The sequence below is a fragment of the Pseudophryne corroboree genome, chromosome 1, assembly GCF_028390025.1.
Source record: "Pseudophryne corroboree isolate aPseCor3 chromosome 1, aPseCor3.hap2, whole genome shotgun sequence".
NCBI classification, from domain to species: domain Eukaryota; kingdom Metazoa; phylum Chordata; class Amphibia; order Anura; family Myobatrachidae; genus Pseudophryne; species Pseudophryne corroboree.
In genome coordinates this window covers 1,170,382,477-1,170,400,503 of record NC_086444.1, presented here as the reverse complement: position 1 = coordinate 1,170,400,503, position 18,027 = coordinate 1,170,382,477, and the positions used below count along the sequence as shown (strand labels likewise).

Genomic DNA, 18,027 nt, shown 5'->3' with positions numbered 1-18,027 from the left:
CGCCAATGGCATAGTTGCGCTCAGCTGGGGAGAACTTCCGGGAGAAGAAACTGCAAGGATGTAGATGTCCATCTTTGGCCCTCTGGGATAACACCGCTCCTACTCCAACGGAGGAGGCATCTACCTCTAAGATAAAAGGAGAGTCGGTGTCGGGCTGTTTCAGAACTGGTGCAGAGGTTGAACCGTTGCTTCAGAAGGTGAAAGGCCTGCGTAGCTTCCTCGGACCACTTGGACGGATTATCACCTTTCTTGGTTAATGCAGTGATAAGCGCCACAATGGTGGAAAAGTCTCTTATAAACTTTCTATAATAATTGGCGAACCCTAAGAACCTCTGGACCCCTTTGAGGGTTAAGGGTATAGGCCAATTCTGGATTGCTTGGAGTTTCTCAGGATCCATCTCTAGTCCGGAACCGGACACAATGTAACCTAGAAACGGAATGGTTTTAACTTCAAACACACACTTCTCCAATTTACAATAGAGGTGATTGACACGGAGACGGGAAAGAACCTCCTTTACCCAGAAACGATGATCTTCTAGATTATTAGCAAAGATGAGGATGTCATCTAGATAAACCACGACATGGCGGTATAAGATGTCCCTGAAGATCTCATTCACGAAGTGCTGGAAGACTGCTGGAGCATTGCTCAATCCGAAGGGCATGACGAGGTACTCATAATGTCCGTCACGGGTGTTAAAGGTGGTCTTCCACTCGTCACCCTCACGGATTCGGATGAGATTGTAGGCACCCCTCAAGTCCAGCTTTGTGAAAATGGTTGCACCACTAACTCTATCAAAGAGCTCTGTAATCAGGGGTAAAGGGTATCGGTTCTTGACGGTAATGTCTTTCAGACCTCTGTAGTCGATGCACGGAGGCAGACCACCGTCTTTCTTCTTAACGAAGAAGAAGCCTGCGCCGGCTGGAGAAGAAGATGGTTGGATGAAACCCTTCTCCAGGTTCTCTTTGATGTACTCTTCAATGGAGTGTGTCTCAGGCAGAGACAACGGATAAGTTTGTCCTCGCGGTGGAACCTTCCCTGAATGAGGTCGATTGGGCAGTCCCATTCTCTATGAGGAGGAAGGATATCAGCAGAGGCTTTACTGAACACGTCCGTGAAGTCTTGATATGGAGGAGGTGGAACATCAGATGACCTGGGGAAGGAAGAACAAACAGGAAGAACTTTGGCTAAACAAGTCTCAGCACAGTATTTGCGTAGTCGACCAGTCAATCGATGGGTTGTGGAGACGGAGCCATGGAGGGACTAAAACCACTGGATGTGTGGCTCTTGGAATCACTAGAAAAAAAATATACTAAGAATGAAGAACTCCCACTCTCAGACGAACTGGAAGAGTCCTTAAGGAAATGACTGCGTCAAAAATCTTGCTGCCATCCACGGCAGTCAAAGAGATGGACGAGGACAGTCTCTCGGTGGGTAGGGACCACCGTTTAACATAAGCTTCGGTTATGAAATTCCCAGCTGCTCCGGAATCAAGGAGGGCAATGACGTTCATGTAACGTTGAGCAATTTGGAGCGACACTGGGAGGTTACAATCATGAGGAGATAGAGAGGAGATCATTACTCCTAGCTGGCCCTCTCCTTGGCGAACTAGGGTCTGGAGTTTTCCCGAACATTTGGGACAGGCGTTGATAGTGTGCGACGGAGCTGCACAGTAGAGACATAGAGACTCGGAGAGGCGTCTTCGGCGCTCAGCGGGAGATAGACGGGAACGACCAATTTGCATAGGCTCATCCTTGGATGGAGATGGTTGACGAGGAGGAGGAGCAGAATATTTAGGAACAGATGATCTTCCTCGCTCGGTTGCTCTCTCTCTGAACCGTAGATCAACTTTCGTGCATAGTGAAATTAGCTCATCCAACTTAGAAGGCAAGTCTCTGGTAGCTAACTCATCTTTAATGCGTTCTGACAAGCGATGCTAGAATGCAGCATACAGGGCCTCGTCGTTCCAGGCCAGTTCAGATGCCAGGATTTTGAACTGTATAAGATACTGTCCCACAGTACGTGTTCACTGGCGTAGATGGAGAATCTCAGATGAAGCAGAGGATACCCGGTCTGGCTCGTCGAAGATGCGCCTGAATGATGCTACAAAGTCAGTATAGGAGGACAGCAGGGGATCAGATTTCTCCCATAACGGTGATGCCCAATCAAGGGCTGAGCCACTGAAAAGAGAAATAATATAAGCAACTTTGGTACAGTCACTGGGGAAGTTGCCAGGTTGAAGCTCAAAATGGATTTCGCATTGGTTGAGAAATCCTCTGCAGAACTTTGGAGATCCGTCAAATTTTGCTGGCGTTGGAAGATGAAGACGTGGTATGGAAATGGGTAAGGTGGGTAGGGTTACAGCTGGAGTCACTGTGGTGGATGCACCAGACGTGCCAGGTCCACGGAGGGTCGTCTGAATCCCATCCAGCCGAGTAGAGAAATCCTGGAGACAGCGGATGGTGTGACCTTGTGCAGCCTCCTGATGTTCGAGTCTGGCTGCCAGTTCTTGCATAGGTTTAGTCGCTTGATCCTGGTCTCCGGCTGGATTCATATGGTCAGTGCTTACTGTCACAACTGAGGGTTTAGGCTGATGGGAGGAAGCCTCAGTTGTAGGGGCTGAGATGAAGTTAAACCTGGGAGGTTTAATCAGACCCCTGGACATGTAAGTGCAGATTGATTACCTGAAGGTGTGACCATGACAACCAGTTTAAAATTCAAAATAAAAGTTTATTTAACAGACTCCGTGAAATGACAAGCAGCATTCAAAGTAAATCAAAGACAGTGGCAAATAACACAGTTCCTGGATCACATAACCGTAGGAGGTAACTCAGAGCACTGGTAGGTATAGAATAGATGTAAAAGTCCTTTGATGGAATCACCTTACCAGGCCTGGTTGTAGTAGTGGAGATAGCCGAGGAACATGCCAGTAGTTGTAACAGGTGAATCTGTAACTTGAGTATACTGCTGTATCAGCTGGATGGAACCAGCCAGGTGCTAAGACACGGAGTGGATGCTGAGTGGAATCAGCCGGGTGATGAAACACAGAGTGGATGCTTAATGGAATCAGCCAGGTACTAAAGTCACGGAGTGGATGCTGGATGGAACCAGCCAGGTGTTGAACACAGAGTGAATGATGTGAGATGCTAGGGAGCGTAGAAACTGAATAGCTGATAAATGATTACCGGTGGTAGTGGATACTGCTGGTAAGATAGGATCCGCTGGATCAGCACCGGTGTTTAGTAGAAGCTGAAATCTGTTGAAAGCTGGCTGCTGGAAACAGATTGTAGATAGCTGGAAACTTGGACAGCCACGGAAGACTGTAGAGTCAGGCTGCACCGCAAGATGGAAAGCAGGTGCGGGTCTCTTTGTGGATGCTGGAGACAGGAACTGGAACCTGGAGAAACAAACCACAGGAGAGAGAGACTGGAACAAGGTATGACATTCAAAGCACTGACATCTATCTGGCCTAGACACAGGATATTTATACCTGCTGCTATGCAGGCATTGGCTAGGCAATTATGCAGATTCCCAGGGATGGTGGATTGGAGGAATTGGAGCATGTGATCAAATCCAACATGGCTGCGCCCATGCTGGAACCTGGAGAGAAAACTAGTTTGAAATGAAATGTGCAAACATAGTGATAATGGCTGTGCCGGCCGCGGAGGACAGGAGACGCCAGATGACTGTTATATGCTGAGACACTTGGAGGGCAGCAGAGGCCGCGGCAGGCATGATACACTATACTGAGAACCTGCAGCAATAACACAGGAACGGCGGCGGAGGCCGCGGAGGACGGGAGACGCCATGTTGGATTCAAACATGGCGCCGCTGTGATAGTGTCTCAGAATGACAGGAGGGATGTGCAGAGTGTTGACACAGATGAGATCCGGACTTGGAACGCTGGGCCAGTCTCAGAAGACACCTAAACGGCAGGTAATGGCGTCCAGATACCCGGATCGTGACAGGTTGTCTTCACGCCAGCGACGCACAATGCGTGTATGAGTGTGAAATAATACTGCTGTCTGACCAGCAGTGTCACAGTACTTATGAAAATAAAAATTGTATAGTACACTTGGGTACAGCACAAACATAATATATACATATTTTTATAATTATATTTTTAGGCTTTTTGTTTTTAGCTTTTATTATTTTAATTTTACACTGGGGCGGAGCCCCTGGATGGATGGACAGATCACCCCTTTCAGATACAGCAGACCAGAGCACCCCTTTTTCAGATACAGCAGGCAGAGCACCCCTGGACTTAAACAGCAGACAGGGCACCCCTGGACGTATATAGCAGACAAGGTTCCCCTGGACTTATACAGCAGATAGGGTACTCCTGGACTGATACAGCAGACAGGGCACCCCTGGACTGATACAGCAGAAAGAGCACCCCTGGACTGATACAGCAGACAGAGCACCCCTGGACTGATACAGCAGACAGAGCACCCCTGGACTGATACAGCACACAGGGCACCCCTGGACTGATACAGCAGACAGAGCACCCCTGGACTGATACAGCAGACAGAGCACCCCTGGACTGATACAGCACACAGGGCACCCCTGGACTGATACAGCACACAGGGCACCCCTGGACTGATACAGCAGACAGTGTACCCCGGGACTGATACAGCAGACAGTGTACCCCTGGACTGATACAGCACACAGGGCACCCCTGGACTGATACAGCAGACAGGGCACCCCTGGACTGATACAGCACACAGGGCACCCCTGGACTGATACAGCAGACAGGGCACCCCTGGACTGATACAGCAGACAGTGCACACCAGGACTGATACAGCAGAGAGAGCAACCCTTTCAGATACAGCAGACAGAGCACCCGCCTCAAACCACGCCACACAGTACTACAGACGGAAACGTCCATCCAGAACACTCTCCAATGCCGGAGTGAAGATGGCGCCGATTACTGGGGACTTATATAGAATCCAAAACCCGCGAGAATCTGACAGCGGGATGTTGACGTTTTGCCTCGTTTTGGGATCCGAGGAAGGTGTGAAGTCCAGAGCCGGACTTGAATCCTGGCTTGAATCACAAAGTTTGGGAGGGTTTGGTTCCTTGGGAACCGAACCCGCTCATCCCTATTATATACATTACACTACAGTAGAGCTCATCCTACTTCTCTGCATTTCTCCTCCTCCTCATTCTTCATCATCCCCCCAGCTGCTGTGCACCATCAATCCTCCTCATTCATACTCATCATTCTTCCTCATTTTTCATCCCCTCTAACTGCTGTGAATCATTATTCAACCTTTATAATTTCTCCTTCTCCTCCTCATCATACCACAACTCCCCTCCCCCTCATTCCCTCCCCCTGGAGCTGCTGTACAGTTTACAGTACCTTTCCTATTGTGCCGGGCCACAAAGCGGCTTCACTGGCACTGTAGTCTGGAGAAACATCCTGACCTCTCTCCTAGGTGATGATGCGGGAGGGTGCAGAGCACATGGGTGGGCAGCAGCAGCACTGCAATGTATGCAGAGATACAGTGGGAAGAGATGCAGCTGGCAGTGGCAGTTGGATGCAATTGCAGGTGCTGGGTCATGGTGGATACGGGGCTGTGGACAGTTCTCCACCCACAGGGCATATGCGCTGCATGTGGGATGTGTGGCAAGCACACTCGGCACCACCCTAGTTATGGCCCTAATCCTTTCCACTGGAGGCCAGCTTGGAGTATTCCCATGACAGACATTAAATACCACAATGGTAAATTAATAAATATCAACTGAAACGCATACATTTATATAACTGCACAAGTAACTTCAAAGTGCCTATGATAACAAATCTTATATTACATTCCAATTCAGATACTCAATAAATAGGATCCAAATAATGAGACTCACTGTGTCAGGAACAGTTCAGATTCCCGTCAAGGAATCCGTGAAGAAATTACTCATGAAACATTGCAGCTAGCATTGGCATTAGTAATTGAACACAGTTATCTCTGTTTGCACTCTGTACAAGTATCAGTAGGATTTACAGGGACTGGGTATCAACAGCAATGGTCTGGACCCCAGAATGCTGGATCGGACCAGATACTGCAGTGACCTCTGCCATTATGGAGCTTGCAGTGTGCGTCCCCATCCAGGGGGGAATGTATGTGATGCCTGTCTCCGGAGATTACGGCTTCCCTGTATTGTCCGGGGATGAGGTAAAAACCGTACTGGTCTGGACCATATGGGGAGGCAGTAACCTCTACTTCCCTGTCTACCCAATGACTTCTGTCACAGGCACCCCCCTCCCCCCCAGATGGAACACTCCCTGATGGGTATGGACAGGAACATGCAATACAAGCTCCACAATGGCAGAGGTCACTGCAGGAAGCCAGTCCGGACTTGTGTTTCCCGAGGTCCAGACTGTTATGGATTTTACCCATTCCCAGTTTTACATTATCCTACTCCCCCCTCACCCTCAAAATACCTATAGTAAATATTATCATTAACAAGTTATGTACATTACATATCAGTAATATGCATGTTTCTCCTGGGCGGCTTTGTCAGGAACTCTGACAAAGCCGCACAGGTGAAACATGCATGTCAGACTACAGACATACACGCTGTGATTGTAAAAAACAAAACGGGGAGAAGCACCACCAGGATACTATTGATGACAACTAATCCTATCATACATTTAAAACGTGACACTGTGCTATTCAAACAGGTGGTTGGAATTCCACCATTTATGGTACACCTTGAATTCACTTGGGTGATACCAAGGGTGGAGGTCATCATTTTTTACACAAAATATTACAGTAGGAGGCGCCTGTTCTCACTTTTGTTTTCCAGATTCTAAAAGTTTAGCCCTAACAGCAAACCACTGAAGAAAAGGGCTGCCACCCCTTAGAGAAAGAAACGGGGGAGTGTATTAGAAAACATAAGATGTCCAACTACCATAAAAGGAAACAGGACATTTTCTGAGCTGTGAGGAAGGAGTAGCGCCAACTACCACCCACACCTTTTTCAATATATATATATATATATATATAGATAGAGAGAGAGAGAGAGAGAGATAAACTATATAGAAGAGAGAGAGAGAGTAAAGGGGGACTGCACACTTGTTCTAAGAAAAATAAATATTCTCTTAAATCTAATTTGCTTTTAGTGGAGAAGGTCTGATGGGTGATATCTTCATATTTGTGTAAATGATCTCTCTAGTTTAAGATAGGTAGATTACAATAGGTAATTTGCTAGTGTGTTCAATAATGCAGGACTGTGTTATGTGCTGGGAGTGTATGTATGAGAGAGCTGCAACACTCACCCACTGTAACTCCTCAGATTCAGGACCCTGGACAGCTCTTTCCCAGGCACAGCTCCCTTGCAGTATACAGTATCTCTGTCAGCCTGGAAGCAGCTCTGCCCACTGCTGTCTGTCCTGCCTCTGTGACGGCTCCACCCGATGCTAACCCAGAGCAACCTTTCCTGCTGACGGGTTCCTGCACAGCTTCCTCATACCTCCATAGCTTAAGAAGTTGGTAGTATATTATAATGTCCAGTGTCAGCCCCTTTCTCCTTAATAGTTTACATGTCCATCAATGGCCCCACAGTAAACCAAGTACAACAGAGCGTACAGAGGGAACTCAGTAACAAATTAAGATGGAATACAGCTGCATACTAGGCCAGAACCACATAGCATATGTAGCCTGGACTAAGTCCTTGACCACTATACTTGTCCATCTACAATGCCAGACTAACAATCTGTCTGAAAGACCGGTGATTCACAGAACAGCCACAAGTCCTGTGCCAATAAGGAAGGGCGGAGGGATTACGGAAGTGATGCAGAATTATTGTGGAATCTCCGTCAAAATATAAATAAGTAAAATGTTGCTGCGGCTTCCAGGAAATGAGCTCCAAATTCATGTATGTGATATTTGTTAGAGTAGTAGAACCCTCTTATGTTAGGTTGAGAACTTTTGCAGCACTTAAAAGTCAGAATTTGTGGTTTATATAAAAAAATGTATGAGTATGTAATATGTACATGATGGTTGTACACAATATTGAATGAATCTTGTTCATTTTCAAAAGAGAATCCCATGTGAAACCCTACAACGATTTCACAGAACATTACCTCACTGATAATTAATTTGCATCTTCTTCTCTACAGGTGACTGATTTTGAAACACTCTGGTTTTACCTAGAAACGGAAATAGTACAGTTACACAGCACATACCCGAGTTTCCCCTTGTAGAGATGTTTTTGTACAGGCAGATATTACAGATTCATCACTGTGGTGGACTTTCGGTGGTGGAACCAAAGTAGAAATTAAACGTAAGTACATGTACAGATGTAAGTTATATGTGTTAATTTAACTTTTCTTAACTTTTGCTTGTTTTTGTCGAGATTGTATGTTTTCTTGTTTGTTTTTGTATCATTACTTATAAACAAACAGAAATGCGTGACTTGCTTAAAAAATAAATCTGAACAGAAAGAATATATCTGGAATTATATGGATATTTTAGTTTGCATAGAAGTTGTTTGTGATGTTTTGTAAGAAGTCGCACTATGCCATTTTCGATTATTTAACAACAATAAATGAGTTGGTTTATTTCTATAAAAAAAGACAATTAATATTGAATGCATTTTTTAGCATTAAGGAAAACAGTAATAATAGTCTGTCCATCAATTTATTAAGAGAGAACATGACACTTATGGAATATAACAAATAACTCTACAAGACACAAAGTAAATATATTTATCTTGGATTGTTTTTTATAAGACTGCAAGGCACAATGCTTTATTCATAAAGGACTTTGTACACTGTTTATAGGCAAGTAGGTATTGTGGGTAATTTGCGTAGAAGTAAAAACTGTTAGTACATACAATTCCATAAAGGTTTCATCATTTTATGTACTTTATATCTATACAAGCCGGATTTGCAACATCTCATTTACTGTTTATTTTTTCTAATGCCATTAAAATCAAATATATATATATATATATATATATATATAAAATTGTTGATCTACAAATTGCAGAGTAGTAAGAGACCAAGGTACTTATCTTACCTAAGTATAGGTTATGGTACTACGAGTATAGGGGAAGTAGGTACTGTGGTTCACTTTTGGAAAGAAAACCAATGTACACATTAAATATAAGTACATATTAATTTATATTTGTTTCTTTCAAGTTATGTGCATCACATGTATACATGACACTACAGCAACATAACTCTACATGACACTATGACTATGAGCAGGTACATCAATTTAGGGTGCCAGAGAAGTCAATAGTAGAGTTACACAGCACGTACCTGAGTTTCTCACTGTAGAGATGTTTTTGTACAGTAAGATATTGCAGATTCATCACTGTGGTACACTTTTGGTGGTGGAACCAAAGTAGAAGTTAAACGTAAGTACATGTTCAGATGTAAGTTTTATGTGTTCTGATATGTCAATTTACCTCTTCTTAATCTGTGCTTGTTTTTGTCAAGTTTATATGCTTTCTTGTTTGATTTTATATCATTAATCATAAGCAAACAGAAATGTGTGACTTGCTTAAAAAGAAATCTGAGCGTAAAGAATATATCTGGAATTATATGGATATTTTATTTTGCCTTAAAAGTTTTTTCGTGATGTTTTATAAGAAGCCGCACTATGCCATTTTTTATTATGTAACAACAAAAAATTTGTCATTTTATTTCTATTAAAAAAGACAATTAATTTTGAATGAATTTTATAGCATTTAAGAAAACATTTTTTTGTGACTAACAATAATAATCTCCCAAGAAAACCAAAATGAAGCAGGTACTGTAGTAATAAGATGTAAGAACATTCAAAAATTAATAATAATAATAGTAATAATAATAATAATAATAATCTGTCCATCGGTTTATTAAGAGTACATGACACTTATGGAATATTACAAATAACTCTATGAGACACACGATAAATATATTTATCTTGGTTTGTTTTTAATAAGACTGCAAGACACAAAATGTTTTATTCATAAAGGATTTGTTCAATGTTTATAGGCAAGTAGGTATTGTGGGTAATTTGTGTAGAAATAAAAACTCTTAGTATATACAGTACAATGCCATAATGGTTTTCTCATTTTATGTACTTTACATCTATACAAGCCAGATTTGCAACCTCTCATTTACTGTTTTTTTTATATTGCGATTAAAAACAGATATATATTTATTAAATTGTTGATCAAAAGATTGTAGAGTAGTAAGAGACCAAGGTACTTATCTTACCACAGCATAGGTTATGGTACTACGAGTATAGGGGAAGTAGGTACTGTGGTTCACTTTTGGAAAGAAAACCACTGTACATATGAAATATAAGTACATATTATTTCATAATTGTTTCTTTCATGTTATGTACATTACATGTATACATGGCACTATAGTGACTTAACACTATATGACACTATCACTATGAGCAGGTACATCAATTTAGGGTGCCAGAGAAGTCAACAGTACAGTTACACAGCACGTACCTGAGTTTCCCCCTGTAGAGATGTTTTTGTATAGACAGATATTGCAGATTCATCACTGTGGTACACTTTCGGTGGTGGAACCAAAGTAGAAGTTAAACGTAAGTACATGTTCAGATGTAAGTTTTATGTGTTCTGATATGTTAGTTTACCTCTTCTTAATCTGTGCTTGTTTTTGTAAAGTTTGTATGTGTTCTTGTTTGATTTTATATAATTAATCATAAGTAAACAGAAATGTGTGATTTTATATCATTAATCATAAGTAAACAGAAATGGCTTAAAAAAAATCTGAATGTAAATAATAGATCTGGAATTATATGGATATTTTAGTTTTCCTTAAAAGTTTTTTTGTGATGTTTTATAAGAAGCCGCACTATGCCGTTTTTTATTATTTAACAACACAAAAATTAGTTTTTTTTATTTCTATTAAAAAAGACAATTCATTTTGAATGAATTTTATAGCATTTAAGAAAAAAAATTGTGACTAACAATAATAATATTCCAAGAAAACCAAAATTAAGTAGGAACTATAGTAATACAATGTAAGAACATTCAAAAATTAATAATAATAATAATAATAATAATAATCTGTCCATCGGTTTATTAAAAGAGAACATGACACTTATGGAATATACAAATAACTATAAGACACAAGGCAAATATATTTATCTTCGTTTGTTTTTTATAAGACTGCAAGGCACAATGCTTTATTCATAAAGAATTTTGTACAATGTTTATAGGCAAGTAGGTATTGTGGGTAATTTGTGTAGAAATAAAAACTCTTAGTACATACAATTCCATAATGGTTCTCTTGTTTTATGTACTTTACATCTATACAAGCCAGATTTGCAACATCTCATTTACTGCTTTTTTTATATTGCCATTAAAAACAGATATATATATATATATTAAATTGTTGATCAAAAGATTGTAGAGTAGTAATAGACCAAGATACATAGCTTACCACAGTATAGGTTATGGTACTACAAGTATAGGGGAAGTAGGTACAGTGGCTGACTTTTGGAAGGAAAACCACCGTAGAGATTAAACATAAGTACATATTAATTCATAATTGTTTCTTTCATGTTATGTACATTACATGTATATATGGCACTATAGCAACATAACACTACATAACACTATGACTATGAGCAGGTACATCAATTTAGGGTTCCAGAGAAGTCAACAGTACAGTTACACAACACGTACCTGAGTTTCCCCCTGTAGAGATGTTTTTGTACAGCCAGATATTGCAGATTCACTACTGTGGTTCACTTTCGGTGGTGGAACCAAAGTAGAAGTTAAACGTAAGTACATGTTCAGATGTAAGTTTTATGTGTTCTAACATGTTAATTTACCTCATCTTAATCTGTTCTTGTTTTTGTCAAGTTTGGATGTTTTCTTGTTTGATTTTATATAATTAATTATAAGTAAACAGAAATGCGTGACTTGCTTAAAAAAAAAATTCTGAACATAAAGATAGTTTGCCTTGAAGTTGTTTGTGATGTTTTGTAAAAAAATTTAGTTGGTTAAATTCTATAAAAAAAATACAATTAATTCTGAAAGAATTTAATAGCATTAATAGCATTTAGGAAAACAAATGTTTTGACTAACAATAATACTCTCCCAAGAAAAACAAAATTAAGTTGGTACTGTATAGTAGTAATAAAACGTAAGGACATAAAAAAAGTTATAATAATATTAATATGTCCATCGGTTTATTAAAAGAGAACATGACACTAATGGAATATTAGAAATAACTCTATAAGACACAAGGCAAATATATTTATCTTGGATTTTTTTTTTGTAAGACTGCAAGGCACGATGCTTTATTCATAAAGGATTTTGTACAATGTTTATAGGCATGTAGGTATTGTGGGTAATTTGTGTAGAAATAAAAACTCTTAGGACATACAATTCCATAACGGTTTCCTCATTTTATGTACTTTACATCTATACAAGATGGATTTGCAACATCTCATTTACAGATAATTTTTTATATTGCCATTAAAAACAAATATATATTAAATTGTTGATTAAAACATTGTAGAGTAGTAACAGACCAAGGTACTTAGCTTACCTCAGTATAGGTTATGGTACTACACGTATAGGGGAAGTAGGTATTTAGGTTATTGTATTACAATTATTGGGGAAGTAGGTACTGTGGTACACTTTTGGAGAAAAAACCAGAGTAGAGATTAAACGTAAGTACATATTAATTCATAATTGTTTCTTTCATGTTATGTACATTACATGTATATAGGGCACTATAGCGACATGACACTATTACACAATTGTCTATCTAATTTTACAGTATGTTCTCTCCATGTATAATTGACACTTGGTAAAAAATCATTCAGATTTTATTTATCCACGGTACTTACAGTAGCTTACCTCAGTTAAGGTTATTGTACTATGAGTATAGGGGAAGTAGGTACTGTGGTTCACTTTTGGAGAGAAAACCAAAGTAGAGATTAAACGTAAGTACATATTAATTAATCATTGTTTCTTTCATGTTATGTACATTACATGTATACATGACACTATGTAGCAACAAGACACTATTACCCAATTGTCTATCTCATTTTATGTTCTATCCATGTATACTTGACATTAGGGATCTATGTATTAAGCCTTGGAAACAGATAAAGTGGACAGAGATTATGTACCAGCCAACCAGCTCCTAACTGTCATGTATCAAACACAGTCTGTAAGATGGCAGCTAGGAGCTGATTGGCTGGAACTTTATATCTGTCCACTTTATCTCTCTCTAAGGATTAGTACATAGACCCCTTAGCAACATTTTATTCATATTTATTTTTGTATTTTATCATAAAATGGCAATTACAAAAAAAAGTGCTGTAAATTTAATTTATTATAAGTAACACATCATACTGTCCTGATCATACTTATGAGTCTAAGAGAGAATAGACATTTTTTTTTTTTAATCTGCAAGACACTGTGTATTATTTATATGTACAATTTTACACAGTATTGGTAAGGAAGGAGGTACTGTAGTTAACTTTGAAAAGAGATGTTAGTATATCATATTTAATGTTGCATTTAACAAACCAGTTGTGTTTCTCATTTTTATTTATATAGTGCACATTAACATTTTTATGTTGTTGTTGTAGTAATAATAATAATAATAATAATAATAATAGCATTCGTTTTAATACTTATTAAAGCTAAATACTTATTTGCTTTCAGCTGTATTTATCCGTAACATAAGTACTACACTATAGTTGCTGATATTTTGTATCGGACTATATTCATTATTTGGAGAGAGAAAAAATGATACACACACACACACACACACACACACACACACACACACACACACACACATATATATATACATACATACATATGGTAAGTAGTTGGTCACTCCACTCAGCAGATACATCAATTTAGGGTGCCGGAGAAGTCAACAGTATATAGTATAAAGGTGCATGGTACTCCAGTGTTTGTAAAAAAAACTCCAGTGTGTTATTTAGCAGAGCCAAATATATCAGAAAAGTTTTGGGCATACCTCTGTTCTTTATCATATAGATGAAATTTGCAATAAATATTGCCAAATTACAACAAATAATAATAATAACAATAATATTGTCAATAATATATTATACAACAGAGCCACAGGTGAGTATTTGTTAAGGGAAGTAACTGAGAAAAGTTATTGTGGTCCAATTTGGGATATAATATAAAATGGACTTGAGAAGTAAGTAGGCATTATATTATAAATATGTATTTATTTGTTTATTTAAAAATAAATATTTTTTAATTATCCACAGATCTCATACATACAATAAATACACTTTTTTAATTTCTGAATATTTGAAAAAGAAAATGTTAAATAAAGGTTACTGAAATCATATTTAAGCTTTAATCTGTTTAAATGTATTTTTTTTAGTATTGTAGGTTTCATGTACTTACATCTTTTTTCTTTTTATTGTTTATGTAGTCTGCTATGCAGAGGTATTTTAAAATAAGACCATATAGCAAACTAAAATCCAAGTTTATGCAAAAAATAATAATAATAATAATATTAAGTAACTGTTATTATTTTATATCCCCAAATAAAATAGTTAATTTTACAATCACGTTTCTGCAAGAAATGACTATTTGGTCTAATATATTATATATATATTTATATACTTTGCATCTTGAAGCCGCACTCCCAATATTCCAATACCTGATCCGGTGCCTCTCCCTAGGATACCACTGCAGGGATCCGATTCATACAAACAGCATATAGGCAGCACACGGTATAAACACTCTCAAGGCGCAGGTAAGTAATCAATGTTTCGAAGCTTTTAATAACGCTTCTTCGTCAGGATCCTGATGAAGAAGCGTTATTAAAAGCTTTGAAACGTTGACTACTTACCTGCGCCTTGAGAGTGTTTATACCGTGTGCCGCCTATATGCTGTTTATATATATATATATATATATATATATACAATTTGCTTGTTTGAGACAAAATAAATATGGACATTACAAGTATGACCTATATAATAAATTATTGTGGCTGTAATTTATTAAAGTGGTGAATTGAAAAGTGGAATCTTTTCAGAATATGTCCAGACAGTTAATAGCACAAGCATGGTGTAATGCATTCTTAAAATATTTATTTGGTAAATATTAGGAAACCAGTCACCAGCCCGTCAGAATTACGAAACAACAGTAACAGTAAGGTCAGCGCCAGCGGCTTTGCGCGCCCAAACAGAGCAACAAATGACTTGTTCTGTCAGACGCCATCTAGTGGCCGCCAAAAACACTTTAATTCCTCCCATATAGGTGAGGTGCAACGTTAGTCTTTTATTATACAGGATGAAAGGTAATAAATGCATGTATATAGAGTACAAATCAGTTTCTATGATCACACGGTAGTTTTCTACACCTAGACATTGTAGCAGATCTAAGTGACAGTTCAGAACAGTCCAACTAGATATCCATAGGTACAACTAGTGAGAACATGGGTATATTATAGAAAAAAAAGAGTATCTATCTGTCTGTCTATCTATCTATCTATCTATCTATCTATCTATCTATCTATCTATCTATCTATCTATCTATCCCTTAAAAAGAATTGACTCACTCTTGATATTTTTGGACAATTAAATACAAGAGTTCATATTAATATCTATCATATAACATAATATACAGTATGCTCTAATTTTATATGATGCAAATCCATCACTATAAAAATGACTAATTATACAGGTCCTTGAACTTAGAATGGATGTTTGTATTATAAGATTTACTAAGGCTTATTGGCAAACCGATGGATAGTATATCTTACCCCTTGGTCACTGACAATTGATTGCCGTTAAGCAAAGCCTGCCCAGCAGGAACATTTCTTATAAGATATTTTGGAATAAACATACTGTATGTAATTAACACATGTAAAAAGTTAAACTTTACTATTAGCCATAAAGGTTGTTAAAACTAGTTTTGCAACTTAATTGTAATATTTATATTTGCTCCCATTAGTCTAGAAATTGACTTTGTTGTATTTACAGTATTACCTGTATGACTCCAGCAGTCACAGTTGTTATCAGAAGTGTTGCACATGGTGGTATGTTTATATAATTGTTATGATAATTTAGCAAAGCATCCTTACTGTTCTCTTACTTTCCTGAGGCCAAACAAGTATTATTTTGTAATAAACGCATTTTGTAAATTGAAATGAAATAAAAATAGGAATCATTGGAAGCCACAGAGGAGACAGAGGGAGTATATTTATTAAAGGTCGATTTCCATTGAGTTTCATTAATTTCAAATAGCTAGCAATCTATCTAAAGCGATGTTGTGTTTCTTTCCAGGGCTAAAACACACATTTACAAACATTTAAAAAAGGGTTTTTGCACTAAGCTTTGGAGAGAGATAAAGTGGAAAGAGATAAAGTACCAACCAATCAGCTCCTAACCGTCATTTTTTAAACAGCCTGTAATATGGCAGTTAGGAGCTGGCACATTTCCCAAATCTATTGGCAAATGTGTGTTTTAGCCTCTGAAACCCAACATTGATTGAAATCGATTTCAAATTGATTAAAAAAAAGATGAAAAAAGACCTTGAGTAAATATGGGGTTTATTTATTAAGCCTTGTATGGAGATAAAGAAGACATAGATAAAGTAGCTGCAAATCAGCTCCTAACTGTCATTTTTCAAACCCAGACTGTGACATGACAGTTAGGAGCTGATTGGTTGGTACTTTATCTCCATCCAAGGCTTAGTAAACAGACTCCTATATCCATAAGGGTACTGTAAGGGACTGGGGGGGAGGGGGGTGTCTCACCAAAACACTTTTGTCATATCTGATGTAAAACAAGGAAACATAACCAGAGCAAAAACATCAATTACAGATATCTATACTTTTAAAAATATGCACCGAGTTGCATTCCAAAAAGGTGTCATGTAAGTTTCCTCTCGCAACAACTTAAAATATTGATCTTGTACTTGAACAAATAGTGCATTGGCGGTTTCATTAATGTACAAAGGAAATTCAGCTATAAATATGTGTCATAAAAAATAATAATGTAAGAAATGTGCTATTTGTACACTGGTTTAGAAATCTCTCATGTGCACCCAAATGACAACATAGTGACTTTGTCTGTCTTTACTCAATCTCTTTAACCCTTTCTTTGCAGGAGGTGAAACCCTTAAACCTCAAGTATTCATCTACCCTGCGTCTAAAGAAGAGATCGAGAAAGGATCTGCAAGTGTTCTCTGCCTGGTCCAGAATTTCAACCCAGGAGATGCCAAGGTGGCATGGAAAGTGGACAACAGTGTCGTAACCAGTGGAGTAATAGACAGCCAGCAGATACGGGGCAACGACGGCACCTACAGCAAGAGCAGTACACTGACGTCCAGCGCTCTGGATTATAAGAAGAAAGAATTGTACATGTGTGAGGTCACACACTCTTCGCAATCATCACCGATAACGGCATCCTTCAAGCGGTCAGACTGTTCCGTGTAAACAAAGGGTCCAGCAAGTTCTAAAGACTTGTATCTTTCCCCTTTTACTATTTAAGTCTTCTTTCTGTGCTGTACGATGATTTTTACAACTTACCGGGTGTTTTTGCTGTGTGATTAGACGTGGTAGACACAATGTTTTGTAAATCTTCTTAGCACTTCAATGGAAAAATAGAAATACTTTATGCTTTTATCTATATGTCAGGAAAATAAATAAAAATATTCTGCTTCACATACGTCTTTGTTTTTTTATAAAAGGTCCTTGGCGGTAAAATGGAAGGGTTATTAATGATGGGAAAATGTCAAGTTGGTAACAAGAACCTATCAACACCAATATAAAAACACATTTATTTTCTATTTGGTAGCATCTTATAAACAAGTAAATACAGGAACAGACCTATGTAGGCCCATTTTTATCCCTCTACCTCCCGGATGCCAACGTGGCACAGACCATTTGTTTTTAAAACCACATTAATGCTGCTCAAACTGTCCCCTCTCTCCCCCTTTGTTTAAAATGCCAATGACATTGGGATGAAGGTGCAGCAAGGCACAGCCCATGGGTTACGATGAGTTTAAAATGTGTATGCAAGTAATTGTTATC

The 18,027-nt window shown here is 38.5% G+C and overlaps 1 gene segment (V, D, J or C); it reads left to right on the top strand.

Moving 5' to 3' along the window:
* The window catches only part of LOC134929547 (Ig kappa chain V region Mem5-like), an 802,999-nt gene extending 785,341 nt beyond the window's left edge, over positions 1-17,658 (top strand). The window contains 2 exon segments of the V gene segment in view: positions 10,520-10,551; positions 17,102-17,658. Coding sequence covers positions 10,520-10,551; positions 17,102-17,430 — 361 coding nt within the window.
* Positions 17,659-18,027: the final 369 nt, after the last annotated feature.